Raw genomic sequence first — 22,656 nt, forward strand, 5'->3', positions numbered from 1 at the left:
GTGCGTTTGAACAAAAAAGAAAAAAGAACAAAAAATCCCTACACATTCCACCCCCACACACCCCCTTCCCACAAACAAAAGAAAAAGGGGGGAAAAAGATTAAAAAAGAAAGAGAGAGAAAGAGAGAGAAAGAGAAATGAATGGAGATTGTGAATTGTTTGTTGCAACTTTGTTGTAACTGGTTCGTATTTGGGGTGGGGGTGGGAGATGGGACACAGGTTGATATGAATATTGCTGAAGCTTTATTGGGATGTTATCTCTACTTCAATTTTTCTTTTTCTTTTTGTATTTTGTGAACGATGTCGCTCTTGTATTCGAGAAGATACTTTTTAATTATTAATTAAAAATAGTTAAGTTGTTTTTTTTTTCTTTTTTTTTATTTTATTCTTAGAGGATCATTTAATCGGAAATAAAATTAAACGAGTTGAGAGAATTGGGACTCTGAATATTGTGTTTTTTATTATTATTGTTATGTAGAAAATAAATCGATTGGAAATGTTGATAAAATAATTGATAAATAACGAAGGAGAAAGAAAGGAGAAGAGAAAAAATTGAATTCTAGGGAGATTTCGATTGGATCAGAAAAAGCAGTCGACCGTGTTTGAAACTCTCGAACGTATTCTTTGAAGAATCGATCATGCATACGATTCGTGATTTGATCGCAAAGATCGTAAGGATCACGGGCTGGTAATTGGCGTTATTTAGATTTATAGACCTAACCCAGACGTTTTTGCTCGTTCGTTTAATAATCACTTGAACGGGATGTCAGACAAACGATTTATGTATGTATCAAGTAACAAAATTATTTGATTGAATACTATGCTGTGCACGTGTACGTATATATATCATTTAAATGTAGAAATCGTGTTTTATAATTTATTGATAGAAATTTTATAAAAATAAAAAAAAAGAAAGGAAAGCAAAAATATCTAGTTTTCTATTCGATAATCAGATCGCATTGAATAAACAATTAATAAAAATAAATGTAAATGGTAATAAAAACAAATATTACTTTTTTTACGAAACATTTTTTTTCATTAAGTTCGAACCGTAAACGCGTAATTGTTAATACAAGTATAAAATTATATTTACCGTTTCATAAATGTTATCGTTTTCTAAACTTATTAGATATCAGTTAATTCACGTGTTAGACGAGTGGAAAATCTTAACGTATAAATATAATTTGTATTCGTTAGGTAATATAATATTATCTTTCATTTAAGATAATATACACTATATCGATTTTGATTATCGTATTTGTCGTCATCATTATCATGACAATTATTATTATATCTATATAGAATAATTTATCAATATGTGATTATATAATATAATATATTTGATTGGGACCAAAATTATCATCTTTTCTTTTCTTTTTAATTCGAATCGATCGTAAAAAAAAATGTAATAAATTAATAAAAATACGATGTTTCTTTTCCCTTTAATATCGAGTCTATAGTTAAATACGCAACGTTCTATTGTTCTTACCAAAAAAAAGAAAAAAAAGAAATATAATGTAATATTAAAAAATTCTACGATAATTAATATTGTTCAAGTTAGTTTAATAATATTTTAATATTCAATCGATCGTATGCAAGCGAACGTTCATTTTTCCCGTGAGAGTTCCGGGTAAAGTCCGGATTGATCTAGTTTTCACTATTAATTAAAGTTCATAATTGACGGTCTGCCATATGGGCTGTTCAATTTACTGAACACCATCTTGCAATACTAATGCTTTAAAGGCAAAGAAGAAACATCGTTTTCAACGTCTTGAAAGATGATCTTCGTTAATAATACGCACACATTAATACAAATACACGTGCACACTAACACACATTCTTATGCATATTTGTTTTTATTTTTTTTTTGTATCTTCACGTACGATAAAAAGATTTCACATGAATTTCATTAAAAAACGAGATTTAATTTTGTAATGACAATGTAAGTATTAACAACAACAACAAAATGTCTATTATTAAAATAAAGAAAATACAAAAAAAAAAAAATAAATGATCTGACACTTTCGCTCCATTTATATTATCAATAAAGGTTTTCTTCAAGGTTTCCCGATCTCTCACAGCTGCTGTTAGCAAATAATTTGCTCGAACCGTTAACGCCTGGAATGTCGTTCATGTTTGCTAAAGGAATAAAACCCAATGACGTAGTTACTTGATTAATACCAACAATTTCCTATACCTAATTACTGTGATATAAGTTGCTGATTTTTATTCTCATCTTATCATTTTGATTTTATTAATTACTTTTTATTTTCCTTATTAAATACAAAGATTTAATAATAATAATAATAATAATAATAATAATTATGATGATGATGATGTTAGATATAAAAATTAATTTGTTATTTATTTGTAACACCGAATTAATTAATTAAGTTTTAATAATTCGCGTATATCAAAGTTTACAGGTAAAGATAAAAATATGTTCACGTGTGTTGTTGCGTTAAAACATATGCAATAGGATTGAACTAGTTTCTAAAGAAAGGATGTATATTTTATTAGTGCTCATCCTTGTAGTCAGTCAAACACGTGCTATCCGGATTGAATTGGCGAAAGGTGAGAAGTGAAAGGGGTATCAGTGGTGTAACAGCCTAAGGCTGCAATTATATCGAATCATGAAGGTATGTTAAAAACAGGAAAAGATCTCACCGTGGAACTTAATCTTTTCACTTGTTCACTTTCTCGTTTCGTGTGTTCCTTTTCTGTTCAATTTAATATACCATAGTATATATATATACAGCAGATGTACGGATAATTTTAATTAAAATTAATTCTTCTTATATTTTTAAATCACACACACACAAACTGATTGGTAATGGTCTTAATAGAATATAAATTTATCTTTAAAGTATATTAGAAATTTCGTATATGAAATTAGATTTTGCAATCGATATTTATAACGATGAAAAGAGAGAGAGATTAATTTTGTAATTTTTCTTATTTAATTAAATATTCTTTTGTATAGTCTATGAAAATATGGGGAAAATAATAAAAATAAATGGGGGATAATGAAATAATAAAAAAAATGGGGGAAATATTTTGTTAGGAACAAAAATTAACGATATTTAGATGAATTATTTTTTGCAATAGATCTTTACCTGTAATATACAATTTGATATATTAAAATGATCTTACAGGTTTAATATATTATATATAAAATAAAAAATAAATATAAATAAAAAAGTTGTAGACTCTCTCTATATATAAAGTCAAATTTGAGATTGAATATTCTTTAGGAAGTATAAAGCTTTAGGGAAGGTCGAGATAGGTCATGTGGTATAACCCCATGGGTACATTTCCCGCGTAGTTTGCTTTCGATCGGTTGGCTTGGCACATCGTGTTGGGCACGAGTCCCGGTGTGGTGACCTCGAGAGGACGATGAACGATCCTTGCCACTACCAGTAAGCGACTTTCTCAGTTTCCAAGGCGATATCATGTCCCGCGGTCATTTTCTCTCAGAGAATAAACGATAATATAAGAGAGAAAGAGAGAGAAAGAGAGATAGAGAGAGAGAGATGGAAGAGAAGAGACAACAGTCTCGAGTATTTTCACTCGAATGAGTTCGATACACATACTTATGTTCTTATCTGTACGCACGTAGTAGTATACTTACATGAATGATACATGGAAGTAAGTATATTGGAATTGTATGTATATATGTATATATGTATATGTGTAGAAGAAGAAGATAGACTTCTTATTTTACTTTCACTTTTTTCGGTCTCATAGAAAGATTACATTAGATGCATTATTCTCGTTGTGTAATATGTAATACGTATGGGTAACGTGTAGGTAATAGAGATATATATAATGTACTGTAATGTGATGTGGTATTATATGAACTATTGTTCGTGTAGTATAGGTCAAGTTAGGATAATATCATTTTTATACACTCACGATTTTTCGTTCAATCATTTTTATCATTTTTCATTTATCTTTTGTTTTAATAGTTAATTCGTTGCTAATATTTTTCTCCTTCTTTTAAAAATATTAATAATAATAATAATAATAATAATAGTGTAAAAATATTTAGAATCAATTTCTACGGTTGGTTTTCTTTGTATTTTTTTGTCATCAGGTGTAATTAATTTATCATCAATCATCCCGTTGCATAGGAATCTTCAATTTTTTTATATCATTTTCGAATATAATATTTATACGAATCTTTTTTTCTTTTTTTTTGTATATTACTTGATTACTGTAACGCGTTTTATGAGTTTGGTTTTGACCTTTTCAGACACCGTACATTTAAATACATATATATTTACGAAATAACATAGATGAAATACATAGGATGATAATAAAGTACGTTTATCATGATCTAGCAGTCATTGTGCTGGCTGATTCGAGAAGTGAACCGGTTCTCACTGGATTCGCAGCATCAACTCGCTTTCTTGTATATACATCTGCTTCAAAGAGAATCTCCTTTCTCTCTCCAAACTCTCCCTCCCCCTTCCATCCCTTTACCCTCTTTTTATCTCTTTCACTATCATCTCACTTTATTGATATCGTTGGTATTGTTTCGTTCTCTCTTAGTACTTACTCATTTGCGAGCTAGATTAGGTTCCTCCCAGTATTCGTGTGTACTTATACTTATATATATGTATAATAGTATATCATCGTACTATAATTGGATCATATATTGATTATCTATCAGAAAAAAGTAGAACATTTATTGAATTTTTAGAAACGTTTAGTAATATTTTATATTTTTTTGTTTCATCTCTTTTTATTTTTACTTATGAAATACGATGATAAAGTTTTTGATAAAAATCTGGAACGCAGAATGTATATATATATATATATATATGTATTTTTAAATAGGATTTTCTAAATAAGTATATTTTTATTTCATGTAAAAATATATATTAAAGTATTTTTCTTACTTATTTTTTCTTTTTTTAAATCAGTAGAAATTTTTTTTCGAGAAGGACAATAAATATAAAACATGCATGTTTGACATTTAAGGTATACATGTGTTTATATATTATACTTATATGCATCGTATATAACTATATATTAACAAATTTGAATTCAGATAGGAATTTAGTATGAATACTTAGCATAAGAATTTTTCTAACCATTTCAAACCGGAGAATACTGGTATACTAACGGTATTTTGCATAGTAATAGGTATTACTTGTTTAGAAACACCTGCTTCTACTTCGTAAGTTTCTAATCATGTTCTATTTTTTTTCTAACAACATTTTCATTTTTCTTTTTCGTAAAATTTCGATTTGATATTCGGTCGAATATTTTCATTTATTAAAAATCATTTGATTTATGCTCTAAGTCATGATTTTTCTATTAATGAAATAAAATTGCTATATTATTCGACTATCCATTATTATATAGTAATATCATATTTGTATGGATATAAGTGTTTGTTATTTTTAAAGGATTTCAATTGGACGTAGAGAAGAGTTAATATCCTTGATGGAAAACGTAATTGAATTCTTTCCCATGAAATACACGTTTCTATCTTTGACATTTCATGGAATATGCAAGAGTGATTGATTTTAGGTGAATTAAGTAATGGAACACTCGAACAGCTCATTGTTTTATTATTATTATTATTTTTATTATTATTATTATTAGAATTGTTTATTTCAGTCGGGTGTGTTAAAATATTCAATGATCAAGAACACTCGTGACATTTTAATTTATAAAAATCAACTATGCAAATATTAGAAAATCTTACGAACTTTCTTAATTGCCCAATTGCAATTCTAATTTCATCGATTGGAACGTAATCCAACGCCACAGATATATAATAACATCGTTAATAAATTATACATAAATTTTCTAATCTCAGGTATATCTATCATATAAATAATTCTTAATGAATGTTATTTTCATTTTAAGTTTCAATCGAATAGGATTCGTTTTTGATCGCTAAGATTCGCGAAGTATTAATAGTCAATGAATTTCTTAGAGAAAAAATAAAAATGTTTAGTTTCTCTAATAATATTTAATGTCGAATAAAAAAACGTTTTGTAACATCACGGATCTTCAATAATATTTTATTGCTTTTCTTGTTTTCTGGTATTTGAAAAAGAAAAAAAATAAAATAAAGAAACAGGAAAATTATTTGAAGAAAAATATATGCTCGTATAGTTGTTTTAGAATATATTAAGAATATTAAACGTTCGATACGTAAATGTATATGTTTAATTCGTTGTGTATTTTCATTAAAAAAAAAAAAAAAAGCAAAAAAGTAAAAGGAATAAAAAATGAAATGAAATAAATAAGGATATTCATATTTTCTCTGGCAGAACGTTTTAACAGTTATGTTTTCACGTTTAATTTGATTTCGTGTGTAGAAAAAAAAATAAAAAATAAAAAATAAAAGAAGAAATTAACAGGAAGTAAAACGAACGGGAAAATTGATAAAATTATTCAAATTGAGTGCAATTAAAATTACTCGTTTGTTAAATGTGTGTTAAATAAATGGACGAGAGAGAGAGAGAGAGAGAGAGAGAGAGAGTGGGGGGATAAAGTTACGGACACAATTTGTTATTTTCATTCATATAACTTTTACATACTTTTAGAATATTTTGTATGAGTAATTATATTTCATAATTGAACGAAAAAAAAAGACAAAATAATCGTAGGTGAAAAATTGATAGTTCTCGCAAGATAAAATATTATATAAATATAATATAATATATAATTATATAAATATAACAAATAATTAATGATCACGCGTATGATAAAATCATAGTCCAGAGAGAAAAACGAATTTATTAGAATCCGATAAGAAAAACAAAGATAAGAATAAGAATAAAAAGAATAGAAAATAGGAGAATAGGAAGAAAAGAAGGAAGGAAGGAAGGAAGGAAAAAAGATGAAGACGAGGGGGGGTGGTGGTGGTGGTGGTGGATGCGTATGAAAATCTTGGCAAAGTTAAACAGAAGAGAGGAGAGGAGAGGAGAGAAGAGGAGAGAAAAAGAATAGGGATAGGATAGGATAGGATAAGAACGAACGAAACGAAACGGAATTGAACGAACTTAAGCGACAAAACTACATTACGTATGTACATGGATATGTATGTATGTGTGTGTATGTGTGTGTTCTGGGACGATAGTCAAAAGACGTTACCGCTCGTGGCTGTTTTAGTAGCGTCGCGACGCCCAAATCATCCGATCGCAAAACGCGCGACCTTCTGTGCGGTTTCTCTTTGAGAAACTTAGCATCGGCAACATAAGCAACAGTGGTGGTAGTGGTGGTGGTGGTGGTAGTGGTGGTGGTGGTGGTAGTGGTGGCAGCGGTTGGGTGGGTTTGATAGAAGATAATCGAAAGAAGAATACAAAGGATCAAGAGGGAAAGAGATATAGAGAGGGGAGGGTGGCAACAGGAGGAAGAGGGGGAGATGCAAGGGGCATTAGAAACCGTCAGGCAAATCGTCGAATTCGAGGAGCTAGTTTCACGGCTCGATCGAATTAACGACGTTGTTCTTCGGCCATCTTCCTTGTCTCCCACCCCACCTCCACCACTCCCACCCCATCCACCTCCACCCACCCCGCCGCCTCTGCCACCCCGTCCTACTCCCCCAACCCCTCCCCCTCCCCCTCCTCCTTCTTCCTCCTCGTCATCTCCTTCATTCTTTCCAAATAATTGTTGTTGTCGTCGTTGTTGTCGTCGTTCATCTTCCCCATCTTCCTCTTTGAATTCTTCCCCCTACGATTTCCTTCCGAATATCAAAGAGAAAGAGATTGTTAATAATAATAATAATAATAATAAAAATCGGCAAAGTGTTCGAGTACATATCGGTATCGACGATGATCTACGAATGATATTAGAAATGGATCCATCTATCGTCGACAGGACACCACCACCACCACCAACACCACCTCCACTCGTCATATTACCGAACAATCATTCTGCCAACATTTCTACTTTACCGAGAGCAGCAATGCGTGTTACTCGACCGCAAGGCTGGTACTGAACTGATCCGAGAAATATTTACTACTACTACTACTAAATCACCTAACACCTCCTCCTAACGTTTTAATACTCTCGTTTACTTTGACTACTACTAGACTAACCTTCTAGCACACTCATTTTAATAACTTCTAAACGTGATTTACGATTTATCCCTTTGTTATCGTGTTTTTCTTTTTTTTTTTTAATTAATTGCTATTTTATTTTACTCTTTTAATTTATCTTTTTTTTTTTTCTTTTTTGTTTGGGGGTGATTATCGTTGAGATGAACTTTTTGATTTCTTTTTTAATTTGATGTTATGATTGTACAAGTTTGTGAACGTTGATTTAATATATTCTTAAGATTAGAATTAGGAAGAGGATTTGTTAAGAGTATTGATTAATTGATTGATTGATTGATTGGTGATCAGAAATATGTTTTGAATTAAACATATTACATTTAATTAAAGTAAATGTAAACGTATAGGTTTAAAATGGGACACCAGGTGTACATGATGCATAATAATAAAAGTGTCATTAATGTGGGTAACGTTTTCTCAGAACTTTGATTGAATTGAATTTCCATAAAGAAGAAATATCAAGGGCGAGAATGAATCATAGTTAATGACATTCCAATCATACGGTTTTGTAAAGTCCAATTAACGGAGAATACCATTCTCTTTCTTTATATTTCTTTCCTTTTTTTTCCTTTCTATCTTTGGGAAAGAAAAAGAAGCAGAAAAGGAAACCGCGTTTAGAATTGTTTGCATGTTTTTAATTATTTTTCCACTAACGAGTAAGGTCACGTGTCCAAATGGTAATTAGCAAATGATACAAATATATCCCAGATATTAGTATTAATAAAAAATAATGTTATTGTGCAACGTTTATAAATTTTCGTATAATTATATGAATTCATTTCAATAAAATCTAATAATAATTATTATTAAAATAGCGCAATAAAACAAGTTACATTAATATATTTTTAAATAAATTTAACACATAAATGCTTTAAAATACTTATTCAAAATTAATATTACGATTATTAAAATAATGACTATAAATTTTATATAATAATAATAATAATATATTAAAACGTTACACATTTTACATTATAACGCATTTAATTATTTAGAATTATAAAAAGAAAATCAAAGAAAAAAATATGGATTTATATTATTCAAATGATTTATATTGAAAGTGTGAAACCTAATGTATTTTTATTTTCAAATTGTAATGTTTACTTTATATAGGAGAATGTATTTTCTAAGAAACTAATTCGTAAGTTTGTTCTAAGCCGATGTATGCATAGTTTCTCTCTCTCTCTCTTAACATCGACCGTAAACATTGAATCCAAATTTAAACGTCCTTGTTGCACATGCACTTTTGACGTACTCGAGTTACGCGTATCCCGGCAGTCGTCCATGAGGCAGACACGATAGCACGTCTCTATCGAATAGTTGTGTCTAAAGTGTATTATACTAATCGTTACATTAACATATATAAATCATTATAATCATATTTTATTTCAATTAAATTATAATATTCATAAATATAATTAAAAGAAAATTAATTGCAATACTTAACTCGTGAATATTTAATCGTATTTGATTATCATTTAAAATCATTTATGTCATACGATTATTATATTTTTTCATTTCTTTATAAATTATTGCAATTATTTTAATCGACATTTATTAATAATACTTTACATACACATATATATATTTATATTATATAATCTTTCAAATATTATCATATATTATTTCGATATATTACAAAAATAATATATCAAATAGAATAAATATTTTTACGCAAATTGCAATATTTTCATATATATATATTATAAATCTATTTTTTTAAATAAATATTATTAAAAATACTATACGCGTATATGAACATATATAACAAAAAATATGAAACGTTAGAACTAAAATTAGAATAGAAATCAAAACGATTATACTAGGTACCCCCATAAAGTATCTTTAACAGTGACGGAAGAGATCTAAATACACAACGTTCAATAACCAGGTGTAATTCTGAGATAATTAATAGGTGGGTTAATGAGAAGGAGCAACGACAATGTTACTCGCTTGTTGGTATGGTAGCTAAGGTCGAAAGCGAATTACAAATCAAACAGCGGGATGCTGTTCCACCATAACGTATTGAATTGCTGCGTTCGATGCAGAATCAGCTAGCATAATCGAAGGATGTAATCTCGTTGCTCTTGCTATCAAAGGCAAATGGTTGTTGTTGGATGGATCCGAGAAGACGTCTCTATCGATCACAATTCTCTAGGATCTTAACATAATCCTTACTAACCCCCCCGACCCTTCAACTACCCTTTCCCCTACCCATTTCCACGACTTACCACCACAATCCATCCCCCATGCTACGAGGTTGTTACGATCAGTTCAAATCTGTCGCTAACAGAAACCTGTTTTGGTCGTAGAATATCTGTTGACTTCTATTAGAAAGAACAAACCTTGTTTAAATAGAAATTTAACAAATTTTCTTTAATCTGTAATAAGATTTTCAAATCAGTTTATTATATTAATATTTTATTAATGTTTTATTTGTATTAATTATATAAAATGATAGATAGGAAATATCGTTGATCGATCGAATTACTAAATAATTGCAACAATTCATTTTTATCTTATGTTACACAATTCAATATTATAATATTAAATATTATAGGTTTTCAATACTACAGAACATCGTATAGAAATTATTTTATATTAGGATAATCATATATAATGTGTACAAATATAACAAATTGTTATTTTTTTATTTGATTAAGCAAGGTTGCTGCTTTAATACTATTTCTCGTATACCTTTTCTCGTATTTTGGAATAGTAATGGTAACGTTAACGTCATCCAACAACGACGACTATCTTTTGATCTTGGGGCTTGTGCTTTTATTTGCATAACTCAAATCCATATCGTGGTTTCTATCGTTCGTTCTGTTCATTCGTAGGATACGTGCAATGGGCCAACACCACATCGAGGTTCACGCTTTTATGTTATATGTATATATATATCTATGTGTATGCGTATCTGTAAGTATCTACGCTAGATATATACATATAAGTATGATACGTAGGTGTTGAGAGTTACGAGCTGGATTTCGCACGAATTGTGCAATTTTCTGAATTCAAATGTTACTCTATTACATACATTTCTCGTTGCAATATATTTTCAAAGCAACGATATCAAATCAACGTTGTTTAGAATTATTTTTTTTTTCCGTTCACATATAAAATATCGGCCTAACTTATTTAGAATTAGATCCGTGAATTTTTTTTGAACAATTTTTATCGAATAATTTAAAATAAAAAAAAAAGAAGGAGAACAGTGGCTCGGCAGTATTTTTTATTCGTTCATTTAAATGTTTCTCTTTAGAAATTAAATGCGTACACACACTTGTATTTTTTTTTTTTGAATTAATAATTAAAATCACACGAGAATTTAGATGGACGAGAAGATGTAAGAAAATATCTTTGATCGATTGGTTAGTTCAGATTTTGTTTATGTACTCGCGATCAATTTGATTTGTTTTGTTTGAAAACAAAATGAAAATTTGTGATAGAATTTGCTCTGTTGAAAGTTCCTTCTATATTATATTATATTGATAGAACTGTCAAAAAGTGTATATTGAGAAATTCGATGAAGAAACGCAAAATGATTTAGAATAAACGCGTGGAGGATGATCAAATTTCAATGTTTGTTTAAGCCATACGTTGAAAATTTATTAAATGAAAATAAAATGTTCGTCGTAGTATTTTCTCGAAATAAAATTCTTTATCTTCTTCGACAACTCTCCTATCGAATGTTATAATTAATTCAACTTTCAAATTCTATCGAACAATTGTATAAAATTAATTACACGTAATATAAAAGAAAAAAGAAATATTGAAAGTATTAAATTGTAACAAAATAATTCGTCGTAGATTTAAATTAGAAATTTCATATGCGTTTTAAAGTATTTTCTAAGAATGTTATAAGACCTTGAATACAACAAGTTGAAAATCGATTTCTCGGTATCTCATCGATGGATGATTTTAGTTTAACGCGAAGTAAATTACTCGGTAAATCATCGGTTACTAAAAATAATTTTTATGCAAACTAAACGAGGTTAGAACACGTCGAGAAAGAGGAAGATAGAGATAGAGATTGAGATTGGTTTTCCTACAGTATAGGCAACCAAACTTACGTTAGTGAACGAACATTTGCGTCAATCAGAAAATACACGACTAACGAAACAACATAAAAACACATCTCTATATAACAATTTAAATACGCAATTATCTTAACAAATCGTCATTTCGTTTTACAAATTCAATTTCTATCAATCATTTCTAATCATTTACATACCTTTCTTTTTATAAAAAATTAATTAAAAATTACAAAAATATAATTATTCAAAATACGTACGAATGTTTGCGAATACAATTTCTGTAATTTTAAAAATAAATAAAAAAAATAGACGAAATACGCGAGAAATTTTTTAAATATAAATATTTTTATATAGATTGTCTCTCTCTTTGTATATTTTAAAAATGATTTTCTTTCGTTTTCGTATGATAAAAAAGATGGTAATAATTTATTTTGAGAAATACGTTGTCGAGAGAAGAAAAAGGGTGTGTAATTTTTGTTTTCAATGGGTTCTATCGTATATGAAAGATAATTAAGGTCTCACCGAGTACTTATGTGTATCAACACCGAAAATACGGGAAAACTGAATTATGTGTAAGCACGTTACGCTACTTAACGCTATTAGGTGCTTGGTACATTCGTGACACGCGCCATCGCTCATTATCCGTAATTACACCTTGGGCGCTTCTATCGTTTCTCACTCCCTTATTCCTTTCGTGTAAACCACTAACTGAGTTGCTCTTCACTAACATAACCATTTATGTATATATATATATCTTTATATACGAACACAAACCTAAGTATTTGAACGCTTACATTATGTACATTTAATGAAATGAAATAATAAGTAAGGTAAGGTATGTGTATTTGAAAACATTTAACATATACACGTATATAATTAATTCATTTCTAAGTCTAACTCGATTCAAATTTAATCTAATCGTTGAACGTAATATTACAAATATTAGTAAAATAATTGTCTTAGATTTGTCGATCAAATTAAACGATGATTTATACGTTCAGACACGTTTAGGAATAAATTGATCTAATAGAAAATAATTTTGCAATATAAAATAGGAAGAAAAATTTGGTTTTTCATTTTTCTCCTGATCTTCGATTAAATATGATTCAATTATAATATAATCTAATATCTAAGTATTTAAATATTAGTACAAATATTTCTTTATGTATTCTATAATTTTGATTAGTTAATATTATAGAGAAAAAGAACGGGGGTTTGAGAAGGTAGTTGGTAGGGGAATCAAAACGTTTATGAGAAATTTGGCTCATTTTCTTACTACTACTACTACTACTACTACTATTATTATTTTATTGTTATTATTATTACTATTATTTTTAGTATACTATGTATTTTTTTGGTTACTGTTCATACTGATACTGATACTATGAAATATTATAACTAACAATAAGAGAAATTTTGGCAAGAATTCGGAATGCCAACCGACTCATTCGACATTAATCTTACGATTACTTAATCTTCGAATTAATTTCACTCTTTTTGAATTTCTTTATTTCAACACATCTCTAAAATCTTATTTATTATTTATTTTGTACTTTTTTAAATAAATGCCAAGAAATTCTTCTTTCTTTTCTATGTATAATAAATTTCACATTTCTTATATTATTTAACTACAATTAATAATAATAATCGATGAATTTATTTATATAATTCGGCGATAAATCGTAGATGAAATTGTATATAGTTGTAACAATATATTCAGAATATTTTATAAAAATTCGTCAAAAATTCATTCGCAAAATGAACGATAATTTCTGTTTTTTTTTTTTCTTTTGGTGTTCGAAACTATATTTTTATTTCCATTGATCGTTCGATTTGAAGAGGAAAGTTTCGATCAAATTCGGATATATACTTTTATTTCTCTCTCTCTCTTTCTTTCTTTCTTTCTTACTCATTCATAGTCAAGAGTTACTATATAGAAGTAAGTATGAATAGATCGTAAAACGTTCTTACCATTTGAAGGAACGTTTCTTCTTCTTCTTCTTCTTCTACTTCTTCTTCTTCTTAGTAAAACTTTTTCGTCGCGCTACGTTTTTACCTAGGCTATGCAAAATCTTGTGAAACTCAGCCCTTCATGACCCAACCAACCAACCAACCAACCAACCAACCAACCAACGTCGAAGTTTTCTCGGTGGGTATCTTTTCAAACTTTCCGAATTTTCTCTCACACACTCTTTTCTCCCCTTTTCTTCCTTTCTTTTTATTTTTCGTAACTTACACGTAACTTACGCGTTTACATTTCGCAATTTCCCCCTTCCCCGCTCCCCCGCCCACCGCCATCCCCATAGGAAAAATTCACAGAAATATACGAATACGCGGATTTCGTTTATATTCTTTCGCTTTAGTAGTGGTAGCACGAATCAAATGATTTGTTCTTTTTTTTGTATATCGATATATCGAATAATTCGAAATATTTTATATTATTTTATTGAATTATATGTGTCATAAGTAAGATAGATAATAAAGTAGAATAGATTTAATATAAAAATCGTTACTTTTAAATATTTTCTATATAATGTTCAAATAATTTTGTTTATCCATTGAAAGAAAAATAATATAAAAAATTTTAAATGTTTAAAAAAAAATTAGTTATTTCGAAGAAATTTTGAATCCTTAACAATAGTGGTACTTATTTACACGCATATACATAAAATACATAATTATATATATACAAATTATTAAAAATATGAATTCGCGAGTTATACTACTTCTCTCTCTTTCTTTTTCACTTGTTAATTTTCTATTTCCTTTTTTCTCTTACTCTTATTTTCTTATTAAATTTACAAAAAAAGGGTGGTTGGGGGAACATACACATTCGCGAGAGGTTTCTCTTTCTCTTTTTTTCTCTCACATTCTTCTTTCCCTTTTCTAGATTTGTATGTACGTTAACTACGTTAGGATTGCACTTAGCAGAAAATAGTGGCGTTACTTCTGTATCGCTTGTTCGCTTTAATCACCTTTGGTCTCTAATTAAAATCGGTTTGGTTGGATTAACACGCTGTGGGAGGAGTGCCTGCCCACGTTATGATCAATTTGCAGACGGAATCGAAATTAACGCTGTAAATTTGTAATGAAGAAATGAAAAATGGAGAAAACCAGCTGCTATGCCACTGGTGATGAGAGAGATTATACTAGCATTGGGTGGGGTGGGGGGTGTAATGTTGGTTTCCTAGTAATAGTAGTAGTAGTAATAGGAATATAGGTGTTGGGTGGTATTGGTGAGGATGATTGTAACAGTGTTAGTTTGTGTTGATATAGGAAAGTGTAGTTGTAGTAATAGTATTGATGTAGATGTTAGCTTTTATGAGGAATAGTAGTAGTAGTAGTAGTAGTATTGGTGTAAATGTTAGTACTAATAATAGTAGTGGTGATGTTGCAGGTATTGATAAAAGGTAATAGTAGTAGTAGTAGTACTAACGTTGGTGTTAGTCAAGGGTTGTAGTAATAATATAAGTTATGTTGGTGTTGTTCGTAGGGAGGTGGAAGGGGGGTTGAGGGTGGGAAAGGTTGATGGGTTGATGTTAGCATTGGTGAGGCATTGCAATGTTGGTATTGGTGTTTATATTGACGAAAGGTAGTAGTAGTAAAGGATAATAGTGTTGGTAGTCATGTTAGGGGGATGGGTTGATGAGGGAGGGATTGAGGGGGACGGGGACGGGGATGGGGATGGGGAAGGGGGTAATAGACCAACGCTCGGCCTAACTCTCGTGCATTTAAACGATAGGATTCGTTAGTGCGAATATTAATCGAGTGTTTGGATTTAAACATACGTTTTTCTACGCTCGAGAGAAATCAACGAGATTTACCGACGAGCTACGACGTTTTCTCTCATTTCGTTTCGTTTCGTTTCGTTCAAAGTGTACTTACATGGGGACGACCACTCGACGCGAAATTTTACCTTTACCTGCTAAAATCATTATGGTTTTTACGCGTTTTAACTTCGAATACGAAATTTTGTATGCGCGCGAGCGCGCGCGCGTGCGTGTGTGTGTGTTCTGTTCATTTTTTTGCCTTACTTTTATTTTTATACTTTTTTGTTGTTTTGGTAACTCTTATTTTTATTTCGGTCATATTTTTAATAAAACTCATTATTGTAATTATTTTATCGGATTTTTGTTACTCGTTGGAAATGATTTAATAATTGTTGATATTTGTAAGATTATTTTATTTAGGCAATTTGAAAATATATATAATTATTGTAATATTATTTCAATATATTCAATTATTTATCAAATAATATATCAAAAATACGATCATAATTAATTGACACAAATGTCTAATAATTAAAATTAATATCAATCTAAACTATACAAAATTAAATTAATATGAATGATAATTAATTTACCTCGTATTAAATTGTTCAATATAATTAATTATTTATTATTATTTATACGTAATATAATGTATTCGTCGAATTAATTCATTTAGAGAAGATTAGTATGATATTTAATTCTAATGCAAATCTTTGAATATATTTATATCGAAGATTTCCATTTACTTTAGAATAATTAAACACTCTAGTTAACGTAAAATTAAAATGACTCTTGAGTAATATCATTAGATATTAAGATATATTATGGCAAAGCTATACTTAATCTGTTTGAATTATGTTAATTGGGATGTAATAAGAACGATTTTATCTCTTGTATTTTCTTTCCAAAGAAACTTTCATTCGTAAGATTATAAAGTAATATCGTATATAAGATTTCCCTCTTTCTATCTATTATCTCATTTATTTCAACCTGGAAATAATGATATTAGATTATTAGATATTTTAGCTTTAATTTATATTAATATTATAGCATCATAGAAAAAAAAAAGTTCTTTTCCATAGAAAAGCTTGGAAATAATATCAACGAATTTCGATAAAATCGAATAGTCATTTTCTTTTCATTCTTTCTTCTATGTTTAACATAAACTATTTTATACATTATCTTTCTTCGGATATTCAAAATTAAATAAACAAAATATTCTACTAGATATTTTTACTGGAATCGTTAAAAAATAACATTTTTAATTATGAAATAAACGTTGATTAGTATTACACTATTGCAAAACTAATGACATTAATATTTTTTTCTGGGGAAAAAAAAAAAAGAAAAGAAAACGAGTGAAAAGAAATTTTTTTCTAGAAGGGACACTAACATCGTGTAATATCTGTGTTCTCTTTATACAAAATCCTCGTTCACGATAGAGGGAGGATAAGAAAGAGGCGGATATATTTGCATGAAGCTGCCATAAGCGATCTACGTTGTTCTTTATATATGCACTAAATTCGGTATTACGGTCTTACATCCAAAAATATATATATATATATATTATATATTTGGGTGTAATATATATATATATATTATATAAATATATTTTTTATATTTTTATATAATATATATATATAAAAATAATTTATATAAAAATATATATTTTTTAATATATTTAATATTTATTATATTTAATAATATATTTTTTAATATATTTTTTTATATATTTATATACCGTTATGTAATATACATATGCATATGATATATAAACTGGAAAATCGTGAAGAATGTTTATACCTGGTGTACCAATTTTCAAAATTCAAACGTTCACAATTTATCTCATTATTCTAATTAATATTATAAAAAATCATTATCCATACATTTTTGACATTGAAAAATATTTCACATTAATTATTAAAACGAAAAATATGAATAAATTAATAACGATAACCAACAATCGTTTAAAGTTATTCTTAATTTCGTTAACTTTACGAAAGATCGTTAATATTATCTATTAGATTTAATATTGAAATTTGTAAATATAAATTCCTCTTGACAAGTTAATTGTTCGAACATAGACGATTAATTCGAATTCGTAGAATATTCGAGTACATCGTGTTATATTTTAAAGCTACGTTAGAACCCTAGCTAATCCGTTAAAATCAACAATGCTGGTTGGTTGGTTTGGTGCTGGCTGCAGCAGCACACCACCACCACCCCCTGACTCCCACACCCCTATCTAGGAATTTTCATTTGCTCACATTCAAATCGCTAGTTCAACAGTTGCAATCGGATTATGGAAACGTTTACGGTTCTAGTTTAGTTTAAGCTCTCTCTCTTTCTCTTTATGTGTGTGTGTGTTACTTTGTTGCGTTGTTATTTAAATAGAGACAAATTATGCCAGAAATAAAAAGAAAGAAAGAGAGAGAGAAAATGTATGCTTTAAACTTTTTAGACTATTATACGCAATTTTTTTTTTTTCCAATTTTCTTTTTTCTTTCAGTTCCCCCTCTTTTTCCGTGTATCTTTTTTTTCCTGTTTAGTTTTGTTTAGTTTTTCTTTTTATTCTTTACCTTAATGGCAAATAACGTTTTAACGATCCCAAAAGAAAAACTATATAACCTTCTTTAAAGTCGTAATCGTAAAAGTCGACCACAAAATCAACGTTAAAATGGAATTACCACCACCACCACCACCACCACCAGAAGGGATTAATAAAAATAGAATTTTATTATTACTTATATTTTACGCTTTGGTTTCTTTCCTTCTTTTTTTTTCTTTTTTCTTTTTTTCTTTCTTATCGCATCATATTTTTTCCCCATCATTTTTGAAATAAAAATGATTTATTCGAATGAATAACAGATGTGATCCATAGAAATATTAAATAAAAAAATATAATAAAAATGGGCTGGGAAGGGGGATATGGAAAATTTGTGAATACGTTAACTAAGTCAATCATTAGTCGACGAATGTATGCTAATGTCTTCTCATTGTTCCTAGTTTGCGATTAGACAGCATAACAATTGCATTATGCGTTCACCAACGATGCAACCTCAACCGAACGCGAATTTAATCCTCTGACATATCTTCTATGTATGTATATTAATATAATAACGATCTTCTATATACATAAATTCTTGTAATCTTACATATAACACATTAAACAGATGCACACATCTTTTTATACAATAATATTTTAATTATTTTCTTATAATTGCATATACACGACAAACGCATATACGATCTAACGATGCAATTATTTTTTCTTCATATATTTTTATTAACTTTTTATATTCTTTTTTTTTGTTTTTTATTTCTTTAATTAGGAAATATCTTTTGTCACTAATAATTAATATATTATTCAATTAAATTACCGACAAATTATGTTTAATAATTAAATGATGCAATTGTAGGTATCAAAAGTAAAAAAGAAGAAAAGAAAATCAAATAGAAAAAGACGAAGAGAGTGAGAGTGAAAGAGAGAGAGAGAGAGAAGAGGGTGGATGATAGTGTTGGGTGGAAGGGGGGAAGAGGTAGGAGGGTGGTGGTGTTTGTAGATAGAGAAAAAAATGTTGAATAGGTTTTGTAATACGCGTACGTTTAATCGAAGCAAATCCGAGAGTGCAGGTAAGTGGGTAACGATAAAGGAGAAACGACTCGTTCGTTGAATAAACGAGAACGGTTCTTCTCGTATTTATCTCTTATCTCGGTTAGCATATACTATTTATCGTATTTAGCATAATCCATATCGAACGGTAGACGCGTGTATTCGAGACACGATTTTCGTTTTTCTTACATTTAAGTGGGCACTCACTTACAACGTTAGGTTCACCTTTTTCAAACTTTGTTATACTTTTTTCTATAGGTTTTTTTTTTTTTATATATATATTGGATTGTCCGAAAAGTTTGGACCAATTTGATAAAAAAGAAGATTTTAATATTAAATCTAAATAATGATATTTATATCGTTGAAGTGTTAAGTTAAATATGGTTTTCAATGTATATCTGTTATATTACAAATATTTATTTTTTTATTTATTTATTTGTTAAATAATAATGTATATATTTTTTTTTGTCATATTAATTTTTATATCGTTCTTTCCTTTTTTTGGAATCTAAAATATGAACATGTAAAATAAAATAAACGTTTTGTACTTTATTCGCATTGCGCATTTCCGAGTAGAAGGAGATTCCTATTTGTAATGCATTTATATTTATTGTACGAATATAAAAAGACAACGGTTAAATCAAAAGGTTTTATTGTATCCACTTAAATATTATAAATAATTTGATCTTTATATATATATATAATAAGTGAATTCAATTCAATCGTATTTAGATTTTATTTCTCGATAAGATCACTTTTTTTTGCGACAAAAATCCAAATTGATTTTCACATGACAAATATATGTGAAAACTAAAGTGTACTTTAAGGAACATTTTAAGGGTTCGGTCAAATTGCGAATTTCTGTAGCCTCTGAGGATGAGTAAAAGGGAGATATAAGGAGGGTGGGAAGAAGAGGGGAAGAGAAATAGAAGCATCTCGAGAAACGGGAAGTAAAACTCTGTCCAAATTGCGCAATCCCTCTATTTTGGTTTTCTTATGGCCACAACTTGGCTAAGTTCCCAAATTGGGAATGTCTTTTAGCTTTGGAAGTTCATTTCAATTGATGGCTCTCTCTCTCTTCCTTACCGACCTAGACTTAATCGATCGAAAACGAGTTTATTCGATTTGTCGACGTTCTAATTGATTTCTAATTGGCTTTTTCCTTCCTTTTTTTTTCTTTTTCTTTTTTTTTTAAACAAGTAAATTTTTAATTTGATTTATTGTTCGTTATAAAAACAACGTTTCAAATTCTTAAATAAACGTATCGATTAATATTATTTATTTGTCATTCGTTTCTATTTGCCAATAATCAATAAAATTACACAATTAATTGTATTTATATTATTATTATTATTATTATTTATGGTTCACATATCTTTACATATATATTTTTTTTATTCCCGTTACGAGATTAACATTTTCATACGTTTTAAAAAATTTGGTTTGTTTGTATTTGATTATTTTATTTCAGCCCACCAACATTTAAAACCGCGACACCGACCTCGCGTACGCAATTGAAATTGCAGTTGATGCGAGAACAGCTGCAGGAACAAGAAAGACGAGAAGCTGAGTTTCGACAAAGCTTGCAACAACAAAGACCAGCAGCTGCACATCCCAGGCCTGTACCTCCTACGCCTTTGTCTACCATTGGCGTCGATGTACCACCACAAGTTTTACAAGTTAGTAAATTTATCTTCAATTTTCCTAAATAGAAAATGTTTTCTTTTCTTTTTAATTACCTTTTTGTTACACGCCAGTAGTACCGTTTATAAACATCGTCAATTTTTCTTATTATCATTTTTAATTGCAACGTCAGTCCTTTTTGTATTCGTTCCTTGATCGTAATAAAATGTTCACTAATTTTCATTCGCTCATTTTTCAGACGCAAATAAATTTGTTTATCGAACAAATGTTCTCTCCTTTTACCTTTTTTTTTTTTTTAAATTATTCCATACCATTCAAACGAATGCAAATTATAGTCAGAATCGATGAATATTATTAATGTTACTTATGGAAAAATAAAAATGTAAATTTAATTATTATAATCATCGATTCGATTTAGAAAGAAAATATTAGCGTAAGTATCGGAATATGTTAAAAAATATATTCGGTTGTGTATGTATTATTTGAATAAAATTGTCGATTTAAAAAAAGGGAAGAATAGTATACGTAACGTTTATACGACATATTCCGTAGATTTTCTATGCGTGTGGGTTAGAAACGTACAATATAGAGGATGATGGTGTCGTTTGCACAACGACGTACGGTTATATTGACAATTGTGCGATACTGTTATGCCAGTTACTAGTTCCGTCGATGTTATCTCGATCTATTGTATAATCGTGTCGTTACCCCATGATCAAAAAATCACCTTGCGTATGCAAGGCCTTTTACGTTTTTTAAAAGGACGAACCAACTGTTCTTTATTCTATTTTTTTTTATTTTCTTTTTTTACCTCTAATATACTTTTCTATTCGAATGATAACTAATTGTAAGAAGTTTTCATTTAAAAAATTACAATTAAATTCTGCAAATATTATTTCATGTCTGGTTTATGATATTTGAATTATTATTGATTTGGAAGTATATTTTGTTTATAATAAATTATATTTAAAAATTATTAATATATTTTATTTTTCTATCTAACATAAAGATAATATATTAAAGATACGTACAATAAACTTGATGAAAATGGCACGTGTATAAAATATCGTGTTATTTTATTTCTTTCTTTCTTAATTAAGTTTTTTGGTCTTCTTTTCTACACTTTCCCCGTATTTATTTTATATTATATTATTTTATTTTATTTTGTTTCTTAAGATAACGTGTGTCACGATATCCGATATTTGTATCGTCTCGTGAGATAAAGGTGCATAAGCAAAATGTAAAGATATATTAAAGCTGATATTGCAAGATTGTTTTTTGAGCTCAAACAACAGGGTATAAAATACGAAAGAATAAACATCATCGATTTTCGAGGTTATCGTACTCCTTCGGTAATAATCATATTGATTTTGTTCTTTTTCTTTCATCTACTACATTTCTTTTCTTTTCTTTTCTATTATTTTATTTCCATTTTAAAACCTAGCATCCCGTTTTATTTCCTTCTGACTTTATGCTACTACTATTCGTTGCTTTTAGCTTTTGAATATT

General features: G+C 28.8%; 1 protein-coding gene across 1 annotated transcript in view; it reads left to right on the top strand.

Moving 5' to 3' along the window:
* LOC122515902 (microphthalmia-associated transcription factor) overlaps nt 1-22,656 on the top strand; it is a 79,821-nt gene that overhangs the window by 4,797 nt on the left and 52,368 nt on the right. The window contains exon 2 of the mRNA XM_043633395.1: nt 20,975-21,182. Coding sequence (XP_043489330.1) covers nt 20,975-21,182 — 208 coding nt within the window. The remainder of the gene's footprint in view (nt 1-20,974; nt 21,183-22,656) is intronic.

Source organism: Polistes fuscatus, unplaced genomic scaffold, assembly GCF_010416935.1.
Source record: "Polistes fuscatus isolate 324 unplaced genomic scaffold, CU_Pfus_HIC Scaffold19, whole genome shotgun sequence".
Classification (NCBI taxonomy): Eukaryota; Metazoa; Arthropoda; class Insecta; order Hymenoptera; family Vespidae; genus Polistes; species Polistes fuscatus.